Raw genomic sequence first — 15610 nt, 5'->3', positions numbered from 1 at the left:
GCTTCAGGTCAGTGCATCAGGCTGCAACTCGATCTCCTTCCGAACTTGCCGTGGCAAATCGCGTAGTCTGGGTTGGATCGAATCCTTCGGGAACCACAATTTGCCAGGGCAAGTGCTGGTATATTTATACCTTGAAGGTGTCTAGGAATGCCTGTATTGACATAAAAGCCAGGCAGAGGAACGTCATGAATGAACACCTAAGGAATAGATGTTCATGCATACTTAATGAGTTCTTGGAGAAATCAATATTCAAGCTAAGGGAAATTCCTAAAGGCTTAAGGGTCTGGTTTTCCAAGAAGTCGTTGTGACGTGGATGGACAGATATAGGTGGCCATGCCTGTATTTGGTTTGTTCGAACAATGTCTAATTAAGAGCCGGATTTCTATGTTCAAATAAGGGCAATGTGAATTGTACCTATATAAGGGCATAAATCGGGAAACCTATATACGGAATCTACATCTGCACACAACAGGGGGTCATGGCCATCAAAACATTTCTGGCTACGGTTCTGATCTGGCCTCCTTAAATCGTATCTGAATCTAACCAATAGTTGCAGTTGTACACTTGATTAAGAAGGACCCAGAAGCGAACATTGATATCCTCATGAGCCAATAGCAATCAAGGCCATTCCCTACAGTTCCAGCTGTATCTCCAAAATACTTCCATAGAGGGGTAGTTCACCCAATGAAGTGATAACAATCATATTACCACAGTTACCAACATTTCCACAGCAGACTCCGCAGTGGGAGCAGTGACACACCCCTCATCAGACTCTTCCTAACGACTTAGGTCATAACTTAGAAATACCAACATTCTCGCATTGCAATGATGCATCAGACATTCCAGTAGTTTAAACCTTTCCAGCCATGGACACCACTGATATGTCAGAGACAGATCTGTGCACCAATTACGCATGGCCCGCCAAACAGTAAATATTTATTGCACCCAATACATTCTACACTGTCGGGCTCAACATTCGAGTGTGATAAACATCACTGAATACATTTTAGACAGTAAAAGAAATTCCCTGTAAACTTCAGCACCATATATATGGGAATTATTTCGACAAACCATAATTGAGCCTTAACTTTAATTTCTCTATTCAAGTCTCTTTTCAAATAGTACGTGCAGAAAGTTGTTGGTTTGGTAAACATTTCTCTTTATAAAAGTAATATAGCAACTCAGAAAAGGCAGAGATATTCCATTTAATATGAATATAAAAGAACATGCTCTGAAAGAGAATACCTCATCGTCAGATCAAAAGAGGATGCTTACCTTCCAATGGGATTCGTCTGCGCATGGCCAACCGCTCTAATCTTCTCTGGGTTTCTGCCAAGCTGAAGAGGACACCATACACATACTGGCGGGCGTTCCGGAAGAGAATAGTGGCAGGCGGGAGCTCCATGTTACACTCATCCTCTATGCACACTGGGATTTTAATCTCACCCTGAAGACCAAACCACCAGGAAAATAACAGTGAATTGCAGAAACTCAAAGTTTATCAAAAACAGACCCCAAAACATACAGAAGCAGACGTAGTGAACAAGTTACTTAACAAACAATTTACTTACCTTCGGTAACAATATATCTGTAAAAGACATATTAGTTATAGATTCCTTACGTTAGAATTACCCGCAGGCATCAGACTGGTTCCGGATAATTTTTCTTCAGCAGTACCCCTGCGCATCGGTCGACTCCGCATTCGTCGTTTGGCGTCGTGATCGGCGGAATGATGTCGTGGTATCTATTTAGATGCCGCCCCTGCACGCTGACGTCAGTTCTTTACACGACATTCCACGCTAGGAGGGCAGAGCCATGCAAAACACTGACCACTGGTGTACATAACTAAGGCCCTGAAAGGGAGTCCCTTACTCTAGAAGTCAGTTCTAGGAACGGGGAGGATGGGTGGGGAGGTAAGGCATCTATAACTAATATATGTCTCTAACGGATAAATCGTTACCCGAGGTAAGTAACTTGTTCATCTGACAGAGACTATTAATTATAGATTCCTTACCTTAGAATAGATACCTCAGCAACACCAACCCCGGTGGTGGGTCTGCGAACTCAGTTCACACCAGAAAGTCCTGGAGAACTGAACGGCCAAAGAAGCTGTCTCTCCAGACCGGACTATCCAGCCAGTAATGCTTAGTGAACGTGTGCAGTGATGCCCATGTGGCTGCCTGGCAGATGTCACTGAGGGGGGACTCCACGTCCCAAAGCAGTAGTGGCTGCCGTTGCCCTGGTGGAATGGGAGCGCAGCCAAACCGGAGGTTCCTTTTTCGCCAAGGAGTAGCAGATCTTAATGCAAAAGAGGACCCTTTAAGAGATGGTCTATTTTTGCACAGCCCGGCCTTTCTTGGTGCCCACATAGCCAACAAAGAGTTGAATCGTCCACCCAGAATTGTCTCATGTGATCCAAATACAAGGATAATGCACGTTTTGGATCCAGACAGTGGAGTCTCTCCTCCTCCTTGGAAGGGGCGGGAAGAAAGTGGGCAAAGTGATGGTCTGTCCTATGTATAAAGATGTAACCACTTTGGGACGCAAAGAAGGTCTAGTTCAAAGGACAACCTTGTCTGGATGAACTGCAAGGAAAGGAGGTTTAGAATGAAGAGCCTGAAGCCCACTCACCTGCAAGCAGCGGTGATGGCAACCAAAAAAGTAGTCTTTAGGGTCAAGAGTCTGAGAGGATAATTATGTAGTGTCTCGAAATGAGTACACATAAGGTAAGTTAAGACCAGATTCAAGTCCCACTGGGGCATTACTACGAAAAGAATAGGAGGAAAGAGTTGAGTAAGGCCCTTAAGAAATATTTTTACAACAGGGACTTGAAAAGAGAAGGCTGATCAGGAAGGCGAAGAAAGGCCGAAATGGCCGAAAGATAGCCTTTAAGGGTGACCAGAGTAGAGCCCTGCTGGGCCAAAGAAAGAATGAAAAGGAGAACCTCTGAAAGAGGGGCAGAAAGGGAATCCACAGCCTTTGCTCTTCCATCTACAAGCGTATACCGTTTTAGTGGAGGGACTCCTGGCTGCCAAGATGACATTACAAACATAAGGAAGAAGGTCAAAAGCTGTCAAATGTCGCCGTTCAATCTCCACGCAAGGAGGTGGAGGCTGGACAGGTTCGGGTGGAGGACCGTCCCCTGTTCCTGTGACAAAATATCCTCCCGAAGAGGCAGTCTGATCGGAGGATCGATGGCCATGTTCAAGAGCTCGGGATACCAGACTCTTCATGTCCAATCCGGAGCCACAAGAATGACTTGGGCCCGGTAACGCTTAATCTTCTTCAGCACTCTTAGAAGACCGCAATTCCACTTGCGACTAAAAGCGTTGCAGTGAAAGTGCCGCCTTGGAAATTCAAACATGCAGAACTGCTGACACTGCGCATTCTCTTCAGTGGTGAATAGATCTAACCAAAGCTCTCCCCACTGCTGAAAGAGACCTTGCACCACCTCCGAGTGAAGATGCCATTTGCCACCGGGGGCTGAGTTCGTCCACCCAGGCGTTAAGGAACCTGCCAGGTGTTGTACCACCAGAGACATGCCCTGATGTTCCAGCCACATCCAGAGGCAGAGAGCTTCTTGACATAGGGCCCACAACCCCACCACGCCCTGTTTGTTGCAGTACCTCATTGCGGTGGTGTTCTCTGTGAACACATACACTACTCTTTCTTTGACAGAAGGAAGGAATGCTTTCAGTGCAAGACGGATTGCACGAAGCTCCAGCAGGTTGGTGTAGAGCCCGGACTCCACCGGAGACCAGAGGCCTCAGATCTCTACCACTCCCATGTGGCCGCCCCATGCCAGGTATGACACATCTGTCACCACTGTGAAGTCTGGTTGGGGAAGGGAGCGAGATCTGCCATTGACCCAATTCTGGCTTGTTCGCCATCACTGCAATTGGTGTGCAGTGCCCTCTGACATCCAGACGACATTGGAAAGATTCCCCTGATGCTGCGCCCACTGGAACTTCAGGTCACACTGCAGAGCCCATATATGCCACCTGGCATGATCCACCAGCAGGATGCAGGAGGCCATGAGGCACAGTAGCCTCAAGGTCAATCGACCGAAACCCGGGATAAAGGCTGAAACATCGGTATCATAGCACGAATATACCGGACTCGCTGCTCAGGAGGATAAGGCCGAAACTGCGCTGTATCCATAACTGTTCCGATAAAAAGGAGCTTCTGAGAGGGAATCAGGTGCGACTTCGGCACGTTGATAGGGAACACCAGCGAATGGAGGAGGTCTGCCGTAGTTTGGAGGTGGGAGACGACAGCCTTGGGCGAGCCCGCCTTTAACAGACAGTTCTCAAGTTAGGGGAAGACTGGAACCCCTGATCTGCGCAGAGGAGTTGCGACCACTGCCGCCACTTTCGGGAACACCCGTGGGGCGCTGGTAAGACCAAAGGGGAGCACAGTAAACTGAAAATGCTCGTAGCCTACCGTGAACCGTAGGTAACGCCTGTGGGCTGGCAGGACGGGAATGTGAAAGTAAGTTTCCTGCAAGTCCAACGCTACCATCCAGTCACCATGGTCGAGGACAGACGGGACCTGAGCCCATGTCAACATTTTGAATTTCTCCTTCCGGAGGAAGCGGTTGACGTCCCTGAGACCCAAGTTAGGAAGCAGGCCTTTGTCCTTCTTGGGCACCAGGAAGTATTGGGAATAACAACCACAACCTACTTCTGGGACAGGGACTCGCTCGATAGCTCCCTTGACCAAGAGAGCTGTAACATCCTGACGGAGAAGGGACAAGTGATAAGACATGCAATGGAGTGTTGGTGGCATGGAGGGAGAGGTAGTCTCGAAGAGGAGGGAGTAGCCCCTTCGGACTATCTGCAAAATCCACCAGTACGACGTGATGATGTGCCAGTGAGGGCAAAGATGGCTGATCCTGCCGCCCACTGGCAACTGGTGTCCCTGAAAGGTCGGACTAGGGAGGCTTAGAGGCTGCTACAGAGGGGGCACTGGTGGACTGGCCCGCCCGCTGACCCCCAGACCCACAACATTGGGTCCTACGTCCCAGGCCGTGCAGAGGCTGGGTAGCTTGTGTCGGCCTGTTGCCCTGGGTGGAACATGATGGGCCACCCGTTTCGTATCCACGAAAGGGGCGAAAGACAGACTGCACAGGACAAGAGGTGGCAGCGAGGCCCAAGGATCTAGCCGTAGCTCTCGAATCCTTGAAGCGCTCGAGCGCACAGTCCGCCTTGTCGCCAAACAGGTGACGGCCATCGAAAGGCATGTCCAAAAGAGCCGATTGGACATCCTCAGAAAAGCCAGTGGATCTCAGCCAAGCATAGAGCCTTAGGGGTACTGATGTAGAAATTGTTCTACCCAGCGAGTCGGTCATGTCCAGCCCACATTGGATGAGGAACTTTGCTGCGTCTCTCCCATCCGCGACCGCACAGAAGTGTAGGGCCCGGGCCTCCTTCGGGCACTCTGGCAGCACTTGGCAATCGTGTCCCACACAGACTGAGTGTAATGGCTCAAGAGACATGCGGTGTTCACAAACCACAGTCCTAAGCTGGCAGAAGAAAACATCTTCTTCCCAAGATGGTCCAGCTTCTTGTATTTCCTATCCGGGGGAGCAGAAGGGAACATGCCTTTGGATGTTGAGGCTTGGACCACAAAGCTCTAGGGGAAGAATGTTGTGAGAGGAAAATTGTGTCGCCTGGGGCCGGGCGGTGGCGTCGGGCAATCATCCTATCCACAGGAGCCCCTGTGCTAGGCCTGGACCAAGTGCCCAGAAGGATGTCCGTGAGGGCCTCACTGAACGGCAGCAGGGGCTCTGAAGAGGCCACTGCTGACTGAAGCACCTCAGTCAGGAGATTAGTCCTGCCTGCCACCGTAGAAAGCTCATGGCCCTAGGCCTCAGCCGCCCTGTGCAACATGACAGCGTAGGATGCTTCTTCCTCCGTCCCCATGGTAGGGGGAGAAAGCATGCCAAGATCTGGGGTATCCAGATCACTGGCCTCACCCAACTCCTCTCTCAAGTCCGGCTCTTTAAGCTGGTCTGCCAAAGGCCAACAGAACCCTCCCAGTCCTCCTCGGGCTGCCACTCAGGGCGATAGGGAACGCCAGGGTAGAACAGTGGTACAAAAGTACCGGTTGGCGTCGGTTGACCTCGGTCCACCTCTGTGTCCAAGTCAAGGGGGAGGCCGGGATCGCTGCCGGCCAGGGACACAACCGACGTCGGAAGTGGCAGAGGCGTTGTCAGAGGTATTGATGCCGGAGGAGACGTCGTGAGGTCGACCGGCATCGATTCAGATCCAGACCTGGATCCCTGGGGGCCCTGCAGCGCCGAGGTCGGAGCCGCCGGCATTGAAGGCCTAGAGCCCTCCGCCGAGTCCGTGGGGCCGAAAGGCACGCAGGCAGAGCCAGTCTGCCCAAAGATGGAGTGGAGAGCTTGGGCAAGGGACGCACCGGCTCCTGGGAAGGGAGGGAAGCTTGGAGCTGTCCCAGCAGGCTCCACGGGCAGAGTCAAAGAACGCCTATCTTCTGTGTCCCGTGTCGGCCGATGGACGGGGAGAAGGCGTAGAGCGACGGTGCTGTTTCGCCTTCTTCTTGTGCTTCGACTTACCCAAAGACTTCAATGAGGAGTGATGATGGCGACTTCAGGACATAGGGTCGAAGGTCTGAGCCCTGAGGCGTCCGGTTGCAGAGCTGCTGGTCGGGTTGGTAGCTATACGTGCTATGACAGTAGAAAGAAGGAGGGTGTTAGACCTGTCAGCCCTAGGGTGGTCTTTCCCTGTATTTTTGCCCTTGCCTCATTTTTTCCACCCTCTTTTTCGTTGGCCTTAGGTCACCGAGCGCCTTTCCACTGCTAATCAGTGTTAAGGTGCAGGTGCTCTCTTCCCCCAAGATGGCTGCCACAGGCCCCTGCTACTGCGGAGTGGCCTTTTTAGTAGCACCCTAGTTGCCAGGAGCTGGCTGGGACCCTACAACAATGTTGCGACACCAGCCCGCCTTTTTGTCCTATAGCTAGAGTGGGGAAGCTCCTGGAACTTGCTGGAACCTTCTAGAAGAAGGGTGGGGTTTACTTTTGCCGCCTTAGAGGGTGGTCACCTGACCTAGGGATACTTAAGGAAAGGAGGGAACATTTTTAGTCAGTTGGGGCGACGCAGACCTGGGGGAACCTACGCAGGAGTTTTAGGCGGTAGGGCCTAGTCAGGGACCGATGCCACTGAAAGTGACAGGGCTTAGGTTCTGCCTTTTAAGTTGAGTGAGGGATCCTGAGCAAGCCCACTGATCTGGCCCAGCGGGAGGGGAACCCAGGGGCAACCTACCAAGCCTGACTAGGAACTATCTAGTCACCAACACAACCCCCCCCCCCCAAGGACCAAAGCTGCTAAGGGCGCAGATCCAACAAGCGCCAAAAGGACAACAGAAACTTATCACAGAACCTTACCACAGAAACTTACCCCAGAAACCTACCACAGGACTGCTGGGGGATCGACCAGGTACCTGCGCTGTGCCACTCCTGCGCTTCCTAGCGTCACCTGGACCCCCTCTCTAACTTGTTCTGCCACTGGTGTGTGGCCTGCCGCCTCCCAGCCTACCTGCCCTGAGCTAGGGCGTCATTGTGGGAGAAAGGGGGCGCTGGGCGCCGAATAAATCGCCAGACCCCAGGCTACAGGCCAACCCTTAATTTCTGCCACCCCAGTCGGGGATCCTGACAAGAAATCGCTCACCGCTGCGGCCCAGGGCCGGAAAGGTTGTCCCAGTTGTCACCGGGGCCCCGTCGCTGCCGTCAGAGGGCGGAGAAGACCGCAGAACACCGCAAAGGCCTCGTCAGGCCTGAAAACATCTCACGAAGGCCGCGCTAGGCCTTGAAGCTGCCATCCACCGTCACGTGACGGGGGCGGACTGCGCGATGCTGCCCCCACTGTCTGGGGAAAGGAAGGAGAGGCCGCGCCCCCGCAGGCCGTTCTGCCAACGGCGGCCGCGGGTGCGCCTCAACCCAAACTACCTCGCTGGTTCCTCGTGGCTGGGGAGGTCCTCGGCCCTCGACCCGGACACCGCCGGGAGGCCGGAGAACCCCCGCCAGGGCCCGCAGGAGAGGCTGAAGTTCGGGGTAAACCTCCGCAGAAGAGGGCGGGAGGCCCTCGTGGAGCCCGGAGCTCGCCCCTCCCCCAGGGGGGATTCCCCGTTACGTCGGTTGGCCCCACATCCCTCTAGAGGCAGTGGAGGGAAGACGGTGAGACTGCGCACCCCCACCCGGCCGGCGGCCGTGCCAGACACTGGGCGAACATTTGACTCCTTACCAGAGGTAGCGCTTGAATTCCGCGCCAGTGGAGCGCTGTAAAGCCTTGCAGTGATTAAAGCTCTGATGAAATTACCCGTTGAGCGTCTCAGGGAACTGTGATGTTTAGCGCTCCAGGGATAGAATGATTAGCACTGCCGTGATCTAGTATGTCTAGCGCCTCAGTGATTTCCAATGTCTAGCGCTTCAGTGATCTGCAAGGTTTAGTGCTCTATGCTGAAATGCCATGTTGTGAAGCGCTAAGGATATGCTATGCGCAGCGCTATGTTAAGATGCCATATTTAAAGTGCTATTGATTTGCTATGTGCAGCGCTACGTTTAGATGCCAGTTTTGAAGCGCTATTGATGTGCTATGTGCAGCGCTTTGTTTAAAATGCCATGTTTGAGGCGCTATTGAATTGATATGTGCAGCGCTTTGTTTAAGATGCCATGTTTGAGGCGCTATGACTTGCTATGTGCAGCGCTACGCTTCAGTGCCATGTTTTGGAGCGCTATTAATTTGCTATGTGCAGCGCTATGCTGGAATGCCATATTCTGAAGCGCTGTTGATTTGCTATGTGCAGCGCTTTGCGTAAATGCTTTGTTTGACGTTCCCCAGGATCGCCAGGTGCTGCGCTTTGATTCCATGCCAGGTTTGGCTGTGTTAATGAACTGCCCAAGCTATTCTTAATGAAATGCTTTTGATCCTAATGTTGATCTAGATAAAACTGCTTGGTTTTATTCAACCTACGGTGTTGTGTCAATTATTGCGTGCGTTTCCTGTCTCAGTGGATGTGTGTGCTGTATGGTCACTTTACACGTAAGCCCTTGGATGCCTACCTGCTCGAGTCACGTTACCCCCAGAGGGCCTGGTGACCCCCCGGTCCTACATTGGTGGCAGCGGTGGGATAAGGACCTGTGACTATACAGCACCCTCCAGTGAGACGGAGGGCGCCGCACTTAGATGCCTATTGTGTATTTTAGCTCTGCATCTTTTATTGCTGCATTAATGGACCCCCACTGTCTAGACTGAGGGTGTGGAGGCCTGGTTAGCCCAGTACTGTTACCAGCATCCTAGGATTTTTTCTTCCTTGATGTCTGGGTCCCCACCTGTCACAATGGAGTTCCAGTTAGCCAACCTTGAGGGGTATACAGTAAGGCAGCTGAGAGAATTCGGGCAGGGGATGGGGGTGCCTGGGGTGCAGAGAGCCAAAGGACCGGAACTCCGTACAGCCTTGAGGGCATGGGTAGAGGCCCACCCAGAGGGGAGAGGGGATGGGGGACAGGAGGGGCAGGGTGCACCTCAGGAGGAGAGCGCGCAGGAGGAGCTAGACCTGCTCAATGTTGATGTTTCTGAAAACTTGCCACCAGGGAGACATTCCGGGGCAAGCAGTAGGACAGGGTCTAGGAGGAGTGCGTCACCAGAAGAGTATGAGGACAGGAGGGAGGAGAGGCAGTTGAAGTGGGAGCTGGCCAAGCTATAACACGAAAGGGAAAATAAAAGATTAGCGATGGAAAAGAAGCTGGCGCACGAGCTGCAGCTTAAAGAGTTGGAGCTGCGAGCTCTACAGTTGAAAGCGTCCAGTAAGGATAATGGTGGCAGCGTACCAAAGGCTCATCAGGAGCCAAAATGTTATCTGCCCAAGGATGTGATTGCCAGTTACACGGTGGGGGATGACATTGCCAAGTGGCTGGAGGCATATGAGGTGGCCTTGACAGCCCATGGGGTACCTGAAAGCAACTGGGGGGGGTGGCCTGTATCGCTACATACCTCCCAATGTCAGGGACACCCTTTTGTATCTAGCAAAGGCGGATCAGGTCAGGTATGCCCCCATGAAAGAGGCGCTACTTAAGAAATTTGGCCTCAACCCTGAAAGGTATCGGCAGAAGTTCCGTGGCAGCCATAAGCTGACCACGCAAAATTGGGTGGATTTTTTGGATTATGCCCGTAAGGCGCTAGATGGTTGGGTGCGTGGCAGCGAAGCACATGATTGCGAGGGCTTATACAATCTGTTTTTAAGAGAGCACCTCTTGGATAAGTGTTTTCCGGAGCTGTGCCAACATCTGGTGGACCGCAAGTTAACTGATCCCCGTGAGCTTGCGGAAGAGGCGGACATTTGGGTTAGCACCCGGGTGTCTCACAAGGGCCCCGGGGGAGATGGTTCGAAAGGCGGACAGGGTTTCCCCCAGAAGAAAGAGGGGGGAGATTAAAAGGTGGAGTTCTCGCGAGGCCGACTAACTAGACAGTTTGGGAAAGGAGTAGGGACCCCACCTCAGTCCAATTCCCCAAAGCCCACCTACCCTGACAAGAGTCAGCAGCCAAGGATTGTGCGGTGCTATGAATGTGGGGTGATTGGACACTACAAGGGCGATCCTAAGTGTCGCAAGAGACGCCCAGCCCCAACGGGCGGGAAGAGCCCCGGGGTGGCTAGTGTAGCGCTGGGGGTGGAGCTGCCCCTAGATAGGGAAGGGGAGTGGACAGGCCTGACCCTGGTTTCACTCGGGGATAGAGAGATGGTCCCAGTGGTGTCCCTACCCCCGAACACTGCTAAATACCAGCAGAGGGTGAGTTAACGGGGAGGAGGTGGAGGCTCTGAGGGACACAGGTGCCAGCATGACCACCGTAGTGAGGCGGCTGGTGTCCCCAGAGCAGGTAGTCCCCGAGGAGTTCCATCCGGCTGTGTTGGCTGACGGCAGTGTGAGTCACTATCCAGTGGCTCAAGTTCCCTTTGAGTGAGGAGGAGTCAAAGGCCTATTGAGAGTTGCGGTGAGCCCTGCCTTGCCTGTGGGGTGCTTACTAGGGAACGATCTAGAGCACACCGACTGGAAAGATGTGGAATTTCGAGCCCATACGGAGATGCTGGGGTTACCAGGATGGACTTGCGTAGTCACGCGGTCCATGGCTGCCCGGCATGGAACTCAACCCGGGTTGGAGCCCGGGATAATGGCCCAACCCAACGCCGATTTTAGAGAGGAGGAAGTGGTGGAGGACACACCCCGTGTGATGGATGGGGAGCCCGCAGAGGTACCCCCGGAGTCCGCGGAGGTGGATGTCGTTCCCGTGGGGGACTTGCCGACCCTTGCCGATTGGCATGTGGAAGGAGGGCCTACCCGGGAGGAATTTTGTCAGGCGCAAAGGGAGTGCCCCACGCTTGATGGCATGCGGCGGCAGGCCGAAGCCCAAGCGGCCAATCAGGAGACTGGCGGTTATCACGTGTATTGGGAGGATGGCCTCCTTTACAGTGAGCCTAAGGTTCCGGTGCATGGATCTTCGAGGGCCTTAGTGGTCCCCCAATGCTACCGGGCATTCCTGTTGGAATTGGCGCATGAAATCCCCTTGGCCGGACACCTGGGCCAGGACAAAACCTTTGCGCGGTTGGTCCCACATTTTTATTGGCCCAGGATGAGAGTTGCCTCTGACACCTATTGTAAGACCTGTAAGTCTTGCCAGCCGAGTGGCAAGACCGGGACTAAACTGAAGGTCCCTTTGGAACCGCTCCCGGTGGTCGGGACCCCTTTTGAGCGGGTCGGAATCGACATTGTTGGGCCGTTGGACCCTCCGACCTCAGCGGGACACCGGTTCATTTTGGTATTAGTGGACCACGCCACGCGGTACCCGGAGGCTATTCCTCTGAGGACCATCACTGCACCGGTGGTGGCGCGGGCCCTGTTGGGGATTTTTACCCGAGTGGGATTCCCCAAGGTCGTGGTGTCAGACAGGGACACGAATTTCATGTCGGCCTACATGCAGGCCATGTGGAAGGAGTGTGGGGGTGACCTATCAGTTCTCCACTCCTTACCACCCCCAGACTAACGGGCTAGTGGAGCGTTTTAATAAGACTCTATAAGGGATGATCCGGAGCCTACCAGAGGACTTGAGGCGTAAGTGGGACGTCCTCCTCCCGTGCCTGCGGTTCTCCTACCGTGAGGTGCCGCAGAAGGGAGTCGGGTTCAGCCCTTTTGAGCTGCTCTATGGCCATCCCGTTAGGGGGCCCCTCAGCCTAGTGAAGGAGGGGTGGGAGAAGACTTCGAAGAAGCTTCCCCGTGATATTGTCAGCTATATGCTGGCATTCCGCAGCCAGATGGCCAAGCTGTGGAAGGCAGCCTCAGAGAATCTGGAGGCTAGCCAAGCCGTCATGAAGGAGTGGTATGACCGCAACGCTCGGACGGTAGAGTTGGACGCTGGACAGAAGGTGTGGGTCATGGAGCCTGGGGAGCTTAGTGCCCTCCAGGACCGGTGGACTGGTCCGTACGAAATTGTGGAGCGACGAGGCCAGACTACATATGTCGTTGACTTGAAGACCCCCCGTCAGCCCCATCGGGTGCTCCACGTCAACCGCCTGAAGCCGCACCATGAGCGATCTGAGCTTGCTCTCCTCATGGTGACGGATGGGAGCGAGGAGGAAGAGAGTGAGGCTCTTCCTGACCTTCTGGCGGCCCAGGAGAAGGATGGATCGGTGGAGGGCGTGATCCTCTCCCCATCCTTGACCCCAGAGCAACAGAGGGACTGCCGCCAGGCGCTGGGGCAGTACGCCTCGTTGTTCTCCCTCACGCCTGGAATCCCTCATTTGTGTACCCATGATGTGGACACAGGAGACAGCCCACCGGTAAAGAACAAGTCTTACCGGTTATCTGACCGAGTGAAGAACAGCATCCAGAGTGAGGTCGCGAAAATGCTGGAGCTGGGGGTGATCGAACCTTCCAGCAGCCCGTGGGCTAGTCCGGTGGTGTTGGTGCCGAAAGCGGCCCCACCGGGCACCACACCAGAACTGCGGTTCTGTGTGGACTCCAGGGGATTGAACTCTGTCACGAAGACAGACGCTCACCCGATCCCACGGGCAGACGAGCCGGTGAACCGGCTGGGAGCAGCCCGGTACCTCAGCACCATCGATTTGACGTCAGGGTACTGGCAAATCATGGCCGATGGAGCGAGGGAGAAAACAGCGTTCTCCACCCCCGAGGGTCACTTCCAATTCAGAGTGATGCCCTTCGGGCTCAAGAATGCTCCGGCCACCTTCCAGCGGTTGGTGAACCAGGTGCTGTCTGGCCTGGAGTCCTTCTCAGCGGCATATCTGGGTGACATAGCTGTCTTCAGTAGCACCTGGGAGGACCATCTGCAGCACCTCCAGGAGGTACTGCAGGCTCTGCAACGTGCTGGTCTGACTATCAAGGCCAGCAAGTGCCAGATTGGAGAGGGATCTGTCATTTACCTGGGACACCTGGTGGGCGGGGGTAAGGTGCAACCCCTCCAGGCCAAGATTGAAACCATTCTGGCCTGGGAGCCCCCCAAGACCCAAACTGCGGTCCGAGCTTTCCTCGGTCTCACTGGGTATTACCGCCGGTTTGTCAAGGGATATGGTACCATCGTAGCCCCCTTGACAGAATTGACGTCCAAGAAGCAGCCACGTAAAGTAATCTGGACGGCTGCTTGCCAGGAGGCATTCGAAACTCTGAAACACGCGATGTGTACCGCTCTGGTGCGTGCGACACCCGACTTCGCAAAGGAATTCATTGTACAGACGGACGCCTCAGAGCACGGCATAGGTGCGGTGCTCTCGCAACTCAACACCGATGGCCAAGATCAACCTGTGGCCTTTATCTCCAGAAGACTCCTCCCTCGGGAACAACGATGGACCACCATCGAGCGAGAAGCCTTTGCGGTGGTCTGGGCTCTGAAGAAGTTGAGACCATACCTCTTTGGCCCTCACTTCCTGGTTCAGACGGACCACCGACCCCTTCGCTGGCTCATGCAGATGAGAGGCGAAAACCCCAAGTTGCTAAGGTGGTCCATTTCCCTACAGGGGATGGACTTTCGGGTGGAACATCGGCCCGGAGTTGACCACGCCAATGCGGACGGTCTGTCCCGGTTTTTCCGCCTTAGCGATGAGAACTCCCTAGAGGTTGGGTAGCTCTCCCCTCTTTCGGCTGGGGGGGATGCGTGTTAGACCTGTCAGCCCTAGGGTGGTCTTTCCCTGTATTTTTGCCTTTCCTCATTTTTTCCACCCTCTTTTTCGTTGGCCTTAGGTCTCCGAGCGCCTTTCCACTGCTAATCAGTGTTAAGGTGCAGGTGCTTTCTTCCCCCAAGATGGCTGCCACAGGCCCCTGCTACTGAGGAGTGGCCTTTTTAGTAGCACCCCAGTTGCCAGGAGCTGGCTGGGACCCTACAACAATGTTGCGACACCAGCCTGCCTTTTTGTCCTATAGCTAGAGTGGGGAAGCTCCTGGAACTTGCTGGAACCTTCTAGAAGAAGGGCGGGGTTTACTTTTGCCGCCTTAGAGGGTGGTCACCTGACCTAGGGATACTTAAGGAAAGGAGGGAACATTTTTAGTCAGTTGGGGCGACGCAGACCTGTGGGAACCTATGCAGGAGTTTTAGGCGGTAGGGCCTAGTCAGGGACCTATGCCACTGAAAGTGACAGGGCTTAGGTTCTGCCTTTTAAGTTGAGTGAGGGATCCTGAGCTAGCCCACTGATCTGGCCCAGCGGGAGGGGAACCCAGGGGCAACCTACCAAGCCTGACTAGGAACTATCTAGTCACCAACACAACCCCCCCCCCAAGGAACAAAACTGCTAAGGGCGCCAGATCCAACAAGCGCCAAAAGGACAACAGAAACTTATCACAGAACCTTACCACAGAAACTTACCCCAGAAACCTACCACAGGACTGCTGGGGGATCGACCAGGTACCTGCGCTGTGCCACTACTGCGCTTCCTAGCGTCACCTGGACCCCCTCTCTAACTTGTTCTGCCACTGGCATGTGGCCTGCCGCCTCCCAGCCTACCTGCCCTGAGCTAGGGCGTCATTGTGGGAGAAAGGGGGCGCTGGGCGCCGAATAAATCGCCACCCCCCAGGCTACAGGCCAACCCTTAATTTCTGCCACCCCCGTCGGGAATCCTGACAAGAAATCGCTCACCGCTGCGGCCCAGGGCCGGAAAGGTTGTCCCCGTTGTCACCGGGGCTCGCGGAGAAGCCCGGGGCCCCGTCGCTGCCGTCGGAGGGCAGAGAAGACCGCGGAACACCGCAAAGGCCTCGTCAGGCCTGAAACCATCTCACGAAGCCGCGCTAGTCCTTGAAGCTGCCATCCACCGTCACGTGACGGGGGCGGACTGCGCGACGCCGCCCCCGCTGTCTGGGGAAAGGAAGGAGAGGCCGCGCCCCCGCAGGCCGCGCTGCCAACGGCGGGTGCGCCTCAACCCCAACTACCTCTCTGGTTCCTCGCGGCTGGGGAGGTCCTCGGCCCTCGACCCGGACACCGCCGGGAGGCCGGAGAACCCCCGCCACGACCCGCAGGAGAGGCTGAAGTTCGAGGTAAACCCCCGGAGAAGAGGGCGGGAGGCCCTCGTGGAGCCCGGAGCTCGCCCCTCCCCC

At 54.7% G+C, this 15610-nt stretch overlaps 1 protein-coding gene across 2 annotated transcripts in view; it reads right to left on the bottom strand.

Moving 5' to 3' along the window:
- FAM120C (family with sequence similarity 120 member C) overlaps positions 1 to 15610 on the bottom strand; it is a 901961-nt gene that overhangs the window by 498279 nt on the left and 388072 nt on the right. For both annotated transcript variants that reach the window (XM_085629861.1, XM_085629860.1), the window contains exon 9: positions 1276 to 1447. In XM_085629861.1, coding sequence (XP_085485987.1) covers positions 1276 to 1447 — 172 coding nt within the window. The remainder of the gene's footprint in view (positions 1 to 1275; positions 1448 to 15610) is intronic.

Source organism: Triturus cristatus, chromosome 10 (genome assembly GCF_964204655.1).
Source record: "Triturus cristatus chromosome 10, aTriCri1.1, whole genome shotgun sequence".
NCBI classification, from domain to species: domain Eukaryota; kingdom Metazoa; phylum Chordata; class Amphibia; order Caudata; family Salamandridae; genus Triturus; species Triturus cristatus.
This window is presented reverse-complemented; position numbering and strand designations above follow the sequence as displayed.